We start from the raw sequence: 10,480 nt of genomic DNA, 5'->3' as shown, positions 1-10,480 counted from the left end.
CCACCCCGCCCCTGCCCGGCCGCCCAGCTTCGACCTCTCGGCTGCGTGCGCAGTTGCCCACAAACCCGGAAGCGGATCGCGTGGAGTGAAGGTCACGCCGCGGCGCGTGAGTTTCCCTTTGTGTAAATTTAAATCTGAGCTTCCCAGCTCCCCCGCGCTTCTGTACTCGGGATCTGAGGGGCCACACAGACCTTGAAATCCTGGCACCGCTCCCTCTACCCTGACCAAATTCAGGCGTCCCTGTGAGAGTCCCGCGGTTGTTTCCCTGTGTGTTTAAATCGCTCGGCGACGGGTCCTGTCCCCCGTCTTTCTGCCACAGGGCCATGTAGTCACCTCCTATCGAGGAGTTTTCCTGCTTCAAATTCTTCTGTGATGCCTACATCCGCCCTGCACCGCGTAAAGTCCTCCCCCGCTAGGTGGATTCCGTCTATCAGGTCCCCCAAACCTCGCCTTTGTTGACCCTGGAGCGCAGCGCTCCAATCTCAATCCAGGAGAAGCCGCGTCTTCTGCCGAGTCCTGGGATTCTGCAGACGCCACCCCTCTCTTGATCCAGACCCTCCTTGATCCGGGACCCCGCTACTCCCCAGGCCTCCTCTTCCCAGCCACCGCTTCTCCTGACCCGGGGTGTGGGGAGGTGACTTATTCTGTCTTTTGACATCCAGTGTTCTTGCAGTCTAAGTAACACCCCACTGAAAAGGTGTTCTTCTGCGCGTGGGCATCTGATCCCAATTCCTTCCATGTGCATGTGTGCAGAAAGAGACATCTGGAGAGCGGGGGAGAAGAAAGAGAAACATCTTGAAGGAGAAAGGAAGATTGAGGGAGAGCCCTAAGCAGATGGCAAAGTAGAAAGTGGATGGGGGATTTGCAGAGACAGCGAATGAAGCCGAGAAAGTAGCAGAGGGAGAAAAGCAACTGAAGAAATGCAGAGAAAAGTGCCATCTCCGGAGAGATGAAGGACTGCAAGATAGTGAGAGGGGCAGCAAAGTGGGAAGTTCCTCAGTTTGAGACTGGGGGAGAGGAAGAGGGATTTGGAGCCAGGGCAGACAGAGCAGCGTAGTGCTGGGACAGCAAGAGGGGTCAGCTGGTGACAAGGAGAGCAGAGGGAGAACCACAGCAGGGGGAGGGCTGGGATCTCAGGGTGCCAGAGAGTGGGGACAAGGGGGTGTAACAGGAAAGAAGGGGTTTAACAGGGAGAGCAGAGGGGGAACAGAGACAGGGAAAGAGGCAGGACCGGGCACGGTGGCTCATGCCTGTAATCCCAGCAGTTTGGGAGGCCGAGTTGGGTGGATGACCTGAGGTCAGGAGTTTGAGACCAGCCTGGTCAACAGGATGAAACCCCGTCTCTAACAAAAATACAAAAATTAGCCGGGCGTTGTGGCGCGCCTGTAATCCTAGCTACTCAGGAGGCTGAGGCAGGACCCCTTGAACCCCCGGGGCGGAGGGTGCAGTGAGCCAAGATCGGGCCATTGAACTCCAGCCTGGGCGACAAGAGCAAAACTCCATCTCAGAAAACAACAACAACAGCAACAACAACAAAAAGTAAGAGGCAGCCGGGCGCGGTGGCTCAAGCCTGTAATCCCAGCACTTTGGGAGGCCGAGACGGGCGGATCATGAGGTCAGGATATCGAGACCATCCTGGCTAATACGGTGAAACCCCGTCTCTACTAAAAAATACAAAAAACTAGCCGGGCGACGAGGCGGGCGCCTGTAGTCCCAGCTACTCGGGAGGCTGAGACAGGAGAATGGTGTGAACCCGGGAGGCGGAGCTTGCAGTGAGCTGAGAGCCGGCCACTGCACTCCAGCCTGGGCGGCAGAGCAAGACTCCGTCTCAAAAAAAAAAAAAAAAAAAAAAAGTAAGAGGCAGAAATAGGTGGAGATTGGGACGATCAAAGATTGAGCAGAAAGTTTGAAAAAGGGGTGAAACAAGTTGCCAGAATGGAGCAGAACAGGTGGAAGAGAAGGAAGAGAAGGAATAAGGGTAGAAACATTAGGAGAAGAGAGAGGCTCAAAGTGAGCAGAATCTTAGGGGAAAAATAAAGAGGGGGGGAAAAAAGCTAGAGAAAGAAGGTGAGAATGAGGGAGGGAAACACTACTGAGAATAGGGGGAACCCTGGGTGCAGATGAATGGTGAGTTGATTGGCTATTATGATGAAGTTGTGACATTGATTAATCTGATTATATGAAATGTGCTTTAAAAATACAGATGAAGATGAGATGTGCAAAACTCCTGTCTGTGAGGCTGGTGCATTTTATAATTCTTGGCATCAGACTTTAGCTTCCACTCACATTCCCTGTTCAGGCACAGGTTGGTGACTTGAGTCATTCAGGTGTGGGTCACCCACTTTCCTTTTCCTGGGATGGGGTAGGGTGTGGGCGAATGTATAAGATAGCAGGAAAACCAGTGTTCTTCCTACTCTTGCAATCAACACAATAATGAACACTCAACACAGAATGCTTCATATCTGATAAACAAAATGTGTGGAGATTTCTTTCCACCAACAAGCAATTCGTCAGACACCGCCTGGGGGATCTGTAATTTCACTCAAGTTGACACTGTCTACATGGAGTGAGCATCAGATCCCACAGGTTGGGGGCTCAGTTCCACAAGGCTGCCCCTACTTCACGTGCTGGTTGTGAGTTCCTGGTTGGGACCTGAACTTCAACCAAACATCTAAAAATTGAGGATTCCCTTGACCCTTTGCTCGGATTGTATTAATTTGTTAGCCTGGTTCATAGAACTCAAGGAAACATTTTGTTTAGTTTTATCCATTTGCTATGAAGAATATTGCAAAAGATACAGCTGAATAGCCTGGTGGAAGAACCCTCCTAGCAAGTTAATCAAAAGAAGGGGCTTTGGGATACCCTGATTTTTTTTTCTTTTTATTTTATTTTTTTGAGATGGAGTTTCACTCTTGTTGCCCAGGCTGGAGTGCAGTGGTGTGATCTCAGCTCACCGCAACCTCCACCTCCCAGTTTCAAGCATTTCTCTTGCCTCAGCCTGCCAAGAAGCTGGGATTATAGTTGTGTGCTACCATGCCCAGCTAATTTTTGTATTTTTAGTAGAGATGAGGTTTCACCATGTTGGCCAGGGTGGTCTTGAACTCCTGACCTCAGGTGATCCACCTACCTCAGCCTCCCAAACTGTTGGGATTACAGGCGTGAGCCATCATGCCTGACTGACACTGGCAGTTTAGATATGCCAATGAGAAGCTGTCACATGCATCTTTTAAGTGGAATAAATAGAGTTCAGTACTGTTTGAAGTTCCAGGCGTCCAATGGGGGACTTGGGACATGTCCCTCATGGATAAGCGGATTCCACTGTGTTCTGTATCTGGTGCCGAGCACCAAGGCTCTGTGTCCTCCATTTCGGAGTGATTACATGAGTCTGGGATCCATAGAGACAGGAGTGGGGCTGTGCTCTGCATGGGGTTTGGTCAGGGCTGGGTCTGGCAGAGGACATTTTCCACAGGGTGAGGTCTAACCTGTGTGTGTGGTTGTGGCACAGGAAGAGGGTGTGTTGATTCTAAGCCCTAAACAGCATATTTTTGACATTTAGGATTGACTTCTAAAGAGTCATGCTGTGTGATGCAATAGCCCAGAAGAGAAGGAAGAGGAAAGCAAAGGAGTCAGGGACGGCTCTTCCTCAGGTGAGATGATATTCTTGGTGGATTGTTCTGCCTCCTTTGTTTCAGAAACATGGGGCCTTGGAGTTGGGAATCTTCTCTGAGTCTGACAGGTTTGCTTGCACTCATCTATGTCTTCCCTCAGTGCTGAGACTAGCTCGGTCATGGGGACCCTAACCTACTGGCGGTAGAGGAATTAAAGACACAGACACAAGAATAGAGTGTAAAGTGGGATCAGGGCCAACAGCCTTTACAGCTGAGAGCTGCGAACAGAGTTTGACCCACGTAGTTATTGACAGCAAACCATTGATAAGGATTGTTTCTATAGATTATAGATTAACTAAAAGCATTCCTTACAGTAAACAAAACATTCTTAACGAGGAGTAGAGAAACAGGCTCTGGCTAATTATCTGCAACAAAAATGTGTTGTTAAGGCACAGGCCACTCATGCTATTGTTTGTGGCTTGAGCAGTTTTCCACTCTGGGCAGGCCAGGTGTTCCTTGCCCTGCTCCAGTAATCCAAAAACTTGTAGCAATGTGCGTCATAGCCATCACGAGCATGTTTCATTGCTGCAAAAATCCTGTTTGTGGCCAGTTTCTTTAAAGCCTGTTTATGACAGACTTAGGGCCTGTTGCTAACATGTCCCCCTTTCTGTTTTTGCAAAGTGATAAAGGCAAAGGCTGCTTTGTCATGGTGGGTTACTTCTCACAGGATTCGGGATCCAGATCTGCAGACTACACAAAGACAAACAACACAGATTAAAAGCACAATAATCTTTGAAATCACAGAGCCTCCATGTGTCTCGATCCATTTTAATGGGTTAATAGCTGCTAATCCGTCTGCAGCTCCTTCAAGCTCTTTAGTTCCTGGCATTAGCGTCAGATGTGCCTGAGAGACTTGAAGTACTTGTTCCTTCAGTTTTGCAATATCCAAAGATAAATTTCCAGTATGACCCTTTAAATGTCTCTTAACTCTTTCCTACTCTTGCTCTGTTTCATTATACAGATGAGGAGTAATGCAAGAATCAGAAGTATTCCAATCACATTGTAAACGCATTCTATATTCTAGACTAACTACTTGGTCTCCTAGACACATTACAGTTTGTCGGAGATCATTGATTTGATTAGCTAGTTTTTGGTCTGTGTTAGTTTGGGAATTCCACAGCAAAGTAGAATTTTTCTGCCAATTATTTACACAGTCTGCTGTTTGTACTGTGAAATGCAAAGTAACCCCAGCTACCGTGGCAGTAGCTGTGACAGCAATCAATCCCATAATGATTAAAATTAAAGTGGCAGTGAAACGCTGAGAGCACCTCAAATCCTTTTTTTTTTTTTTTGAGACGGCGTCTCGCTCTGTCACCCAGGCTGGAGTGCAGTGGTGCGATCTCAGCTCACTGCCAGCTCTGCCTCCCGGGTTCATGCCATTCTCCTGCCTCAGCCTCCTGCATGGCTGGGACTACAGGTGCCCACCACCATGCCCGGCTAATTTTTTGTATTTTTGGTAGAGATGGGGTTTCACTGTGTTAGCCAGGATGGTCTTGATCTCCTGACCTCGTGATCAGCCCACCTCGGCCTCTGAAAGTGCTGGGATTACAGGTGTGAGCCACCATGCCCGGCTGAATTCTTTTGAAGAATTTCAGTAATAATGTGCACAGAAAGAGAGGCTTCCTAAGGACGGGAAAGCTTTACGGGTATCCATACTCCTTCTTGGGCTGTTACCACTAAAATAGAATGATCAATATTATACAAGGAATAATTCACACAAGAAAACAATCTACATTCTTGACAAGTCACATGATAATTAGGGAGATCAGGTTTTAAATCACCCACTACAAATAGAAAAGGAGGCCTTATTGTCAGTCTCGACATGGCTGCAACTGGGGGGTCCTCACGTTCCTCCCAAAAATCTCTTCCTCAGCATCTGGCTCATGATAAGGCTTCAGGTGTCTTGATGGTATCCAAATCGGCTGCTGGTTTTGGCCTGGAGATACACAAGCATAACTTCTACTCCAAGTTATTATTTTACCTATTTCCCAACTTTTTATTATCGGATCTCTCCACCAAATCAGTTGTTGCACTTCCATCTTTGCAGCTGATTTCTGTAGATGCTGTTAGTTGCTGATAGCGTCTGGCCTTTAGGCAGGCTCAAAAAATTTAAAGTCAATAATGCTAGATTCAATTGCATATTTTGGGTTCCATAATCACTGTTCCCCCCTTTCTGTTTTTGTAATTGCTGTTTTAGGGGGAGATTCATTCTTTCCACAATGGATTGTCCTTGTGAATTATATGGGATGCCAGTAATATGTTTAATATTCTATATAGAGAAAAATCTAGTTAGAGCTTCACTAGTACAGCCTGGGGCATCATCTGTTTTAATAGAAGCTGGAATGCCTATCACTGCAAAGCATTGCAGAAAATGCCGTTTAGCACAGGCAGAAGATTCCCTTGTTTGACAGGTAGCCTAAACAAAGTGAGAAAAGGTATCTACACATACATGCACATAAGCCCATTTACCAAAAGAAGGAACATAAATGACATCCATTTGCCAAAGAGAATTAGGTTCCAATCCTCGAGGATTAACTTCTCCTGTAAAAGATGAGGAATGCACTATTTGGCAAGTTGGGCATTGCTGGATAATAGCTTTAGCTTCTTCCCAGGTAATGCTGTATCTGCATTTGAGACCAGAGGCGTTAACATGGGTTACATTGTGAAAAAGTCTAGAATTAGATACTGCAGTAGCAACTAGGTGATCAACCATTTGATTCCCTACAGTTAAAAGTCCTATAAAGGGTGTATGAGTTCCAATATGAGTAATGTAAAAGGGTGCATTCTATTCCTAACTGGTTTGTAATTGGGTAAACAAAGTCATTAGTTGTTAATCTGTAGGAAATCATAACTGAGCATTTTTAATTAATTGTGTGGAATGGACTACTTATGAAGAATTAGAAATTACATTGACAGGCCGCTTAAAAGCAGTCAGTAACTTAATTACAGCTACAAGCTCCACTTTTGAGCTGAAGTATTGGGCGTCTGGAAAACTTTAGTTTTTGATCCAGAATAAAAGCTTTACTAGGCCGGGCGCCCTGTAATCCCCAGCACTTTGGAGGCGAAACGGGTGGATCACAAGGTCAGGAGATCGAGACAGTCCTGGCTAATACGGTGAAACCCGTCTCACTAAAAATACAAAAAATCTAGCCAGGCCGAGGGGTGGCCGGCACCTGTAGTCCCAGCTACTCGAGGGCTGAGGAGGGAAGGCGTGAACCCGGGAGGCGGAGTCTTGCAGTGAGCTGAGAGCTGGCCACTTGCGCTCTACCTGGCGACAGAGCGAGGACTCCGTCTTCAAAAAAAAAAAAAAAAAAAAAAAAAAAGCTTTACTATTACTAGACCCATCTGTAAAAACATTTTCAGCACTTTAATTGTTTAAATTTAGTTATTCAGGAAATCTAGAATTTTTAAATGAAATAATTTTGTTTTGGAAAGTGATTTATTAAAGAATACCCACAAATCATAACTGGGGTTTGCGAAGTAAGATTATTTATAAAGGGCTCATTGTTATTTATGCCTCGTAAGAGGGTCATATCCATGCCATTTAGCAATTCCATGCAATTTACAATTTCAAGTTCTCTATTGCCCTATCAGAGTACAATTTGATCCAAATAAGGACTAGTGGCCATGAATTATATGTGGAAGAAGAGCCATTCTACCAAGTCTGCCTCTTGGCAATAACACCAGGTAGTGAATGCTAGTTGAAAAATCAGCAGTAATCTGAAGTCTTTCTGGATCTACTCTATTATTTGAGCTTTAAATACTTGTTTTCAATCATTGTAAACTCTGCCTCAGCCTCCCTTTGTTTAATTGCCAAGGGCTTAGTGAGACTAGGATCTCTTAAGATTATGAAAATAGATTACTCATTGCATAGGTAGGAATGCCATAGAGCAGTCGTATCTTAATTAATTTGTCCCCTAGGAATTTTTGAAAGTCATCAGTGTTTTCAATTGATCCTACAATGATTACTTTCTGTGCGTGAGTAGTGTTCATTACAGTAGTGTCATTTACCTACTGTAGGTGTCATTTACGTCCCTAATCGGAGTAAGGAGTAGTACTGAATTTTGTCAGGAGCTATAATTAACTGGCATAGAAATCAAATTTTGTAAGTGATTGTAACATTGAATAATATTTCCCCGAGTGGGGCAGCAAGAGAATATTGTCCCATTGTTTCCTTTTTGCATTTTGATAATTCCAGCTTAGCACCATTATCTTTTCCCCCAAACTGTTGGCAACTTGGTGATTTTTTCTACTTCTTTTTTAGTATGACCATGCTTCCCACAGTTAAAACAAGCTCCAGGAAATGGAGTATTCCTTTACCCACTTCATTCCTGCCATTGGCCTGGGCAGCAAGTACCTTATGCAGATTATCTCTGATACCATCACAAGGTTTAATATAGTTAACCAAATCGCTGCTTTTCCCTCATAAGTGGCAGAGTGAACTTGGCACTCAGGATTCTGGCATTGTCGAAAGCTAATAACGCATTACTATGTCCTGACAGCTGAATCTGCGATCACCTTTTTAAGAGACTCCATGGCGGAGTGCGGGTGGCTCAAGCTGTAATCCCAGCACTTTGGGAGGCCGAGACGGGCGGATCACGAGGTTCAGGACGATCGAGAGCCTCTCTGGCAACACTGGGAAACCCGCTCTAAAGAAGAAACAAAAACTAACCCGCGAGGTGTGCGGCCCCGCGCTGTAGTCCCAGCTACTCAGGAGGCTGAGGCAGGAGAATGGGGGAACCCGGAGGGCGAGCTTGCAGTGAGCTGAGATCCGGCCACTGGCACGCCAGCCTGGGTGACAGAGGCGAGACTCGCCGTCCTCAAAAAAAAAAAAAAAAAAAAAAAAGAGAGAGTCCTGTGATTTAGTTAAAAAATCTGTGTACAGTTTTTTCAGTCCCTGCTTTACAGCACTTGAAGGGTATTGTTCCCACCTGAAGTGATTTTTTCCCAAGCTCTAATGCACAGTCCTCTAAGCTGCTATATGGCATCATCCTGCATAAGCTTCATCTGCCCACCAAGTTTTAAATTGTAAGAACTGAGCAGGAGTTAGACAAGCTCAAGTAAGTGCATCCCAATCAGTAGGAATCATTTGAATGGAGACAGCAACATTCTTTAACAATCCCATTACAAAAGGAGAACCTGGTGCATATTGACTAATAGCTTGTTTAAATTCTTTAAGTATTTTAAAAGGAAAAGGCTCAAATGTAGCCATAATATTCCCCTGTTGATCAGGTGGGTGTATTCTAACAGGGAACTGCCAAGCATCCATATCACCCTCTCGTCGAGCTTCCTGGATTCCTGCCTGAATAGAACCGAGAGCAGTCACTTGAGGTGCTCCTTGAACAGTCACTGGGGCAACTACTTTTCACCCAGTGTCCTCTGGAAAAGAAAGATCTGGAGGGTCAGGCCACTCTTTTTCTTCAAAATGATGAGGGGATGTAGAGGGGTACGGACAAACCTCTCCCTCCTTTGCTGCTTTAGCTGGCAAGGAAACCTGCTCTGTCACTTCTTCTGTTACTTCGTTACATGCTCCTTCTTCCTCTGATTCCTCCTCCTCATCATCTGTGTGGAAAGGCTCCAAGGTGGAATGAACCAGAGCCCACACTGACCAGACAGTTACAGGAATATCCTCAGTCCCATCCTTATATGCCTTCTTCAGTGTGCTGCCTACCTTTTCCCAGACCTCTACATTCATAGTTCCTCAGTCCGGAAACCAGGGGCAATATTTCTTTACCACACCTAAAAACCTGCACGAGTCAGCTAGTGCTAACCTTTATTCCTCCTTTTCTTAGGAGCTGCTGAAGCAGGTTCAAATAAGCCTCATGTCTGCTTGAACCTTTTCCCATTGTTACCCTGATGCTTCTGAGCTCCTCTTTTACCATGGGGATTGCTTAAGAGTACTTGGGTGTCCTCCAGCATAGTTCCACATTCTCCAGCTCTGGCGACCCTTTGATTCAAGTTCGAGTACCACATTGGGCGCCACTTGCAGGGACCAGCTCGGTCGTGGGGACCCTAACCTAGCGGTACTAGAGGAATTAAAGACATAGACACAAGAATAGAGTGTAAAGTAGAATCAGGGCCAACAGCCTTCAGAGCTGAGAGCTGTGAACAGAGTTTGACCCACATATTTGTTGACAGCTAGCCATTGATAAGCATTGTTTCTATAGATTATAGGGTAACTAAAAGCATTCCTTACAGTAAACAGAACATTCTTAGCGAGGAGTAGAGAAACAGGCTCTGGCTAATTATCTGCCGCAAAAACATGTTGTTAAGGCACAGGCCACTCATGCTATTGTTTGTCATTTGAGCAGTTTTCCACTCTGGGCAGGCCAGGTATTCCTCACCTTGCTCCAGTAAACCAACAACTTGTAGCAGTGTGCGTCATAGCCATCATGAAGCATGTTTCATTGCTGCAGAAATCCTGTTTATGGCCAGTTTCTTTAAAGCCTGTTTATGACAAGCTTAGGGCCTGTTGTCAGCACCTCAGTCCCTCTTATCTCACTTAGATTCCATCTCCCGTTACCCAGTGATATGAACTGGGGATGAGGCTCCACCGGGCATGGTTCTGGGAAGGGCTTACTCCCTAACATGGATGGAGATGGGGTGTAGGCCCCATGGCATTAGAGCTGTTGGGCAGTACGGATTGTTCAGGGGCCACATCTGAGTGCACCATCACCTCTCTGTAGACCAGAAATGCACATGGAAGTCATGTATTATTGTGCACAAGCACCTAGTAAATTCTAGGAAAAGAGTACAGGAAGGAGAAACGTTTTCTGCCTGATTTTTGTTTCTTTTTTTTTTTTTTTTTTTTT

General features: G+C 45.7%; 1 protein-coding gene across 3 annotated transcripts in view; it reads left to right on the top strand.

Moving 5' to 3' along the window:
- The first annotated feature begins 22 nt into the window (after window positions 1–22).
- The window catches only part of ZNF480 (zinc finger protein 480), a 34,000-nt gene continuing 23,542 nt past the window's right edge, over window positions 23–10,480 (top strand). Inside the window, exons 1-3 of one of the 3 annotated variants that reach the window (XM_017864695.1) lie at window positions 59–106; window positions 2,204–2,305; window positions 3,557–3,647. In XM_017864695.1, coding sequence (XP_017720184.1) covers window positions 3,576–3,647 — 72 coding nt within the window. In that variant the 5' untranslated portion in view covers window positions 59–106; window positions 2,204–2,305; window positions 3,557–3,575. Of the gene's footprint in view, window positions 107–2,203; window positions 2,306–3,556; window positions 3,648–10,480 lie in introns of all 3 variants that reach the window. The other 2 variants (XM_017864687.1, XM_017864700.1) reach the window with 2 other exon arrangements.

This window comes from Rhinopithecus bieti, unplaced genomic scaffold (assembly GCF_001698545.2).
Source record: "Rhinopithecus bieti isolate Rb0 unplaced genomic scaffold, ASM169854v2 scaffold_2723, whole genome shotgun sequence".
NCBI classification, from domain to species: domain Eukaryota; kingdom Metazoa; phylum Chordata; class Mammalia; order Primates; family Cercopithecidae; genus Rhinopithecus; species Rhinopithecus bieti.
This window is presented reverse-complemented; position numbering and strand designations above follow the sequence as displayed.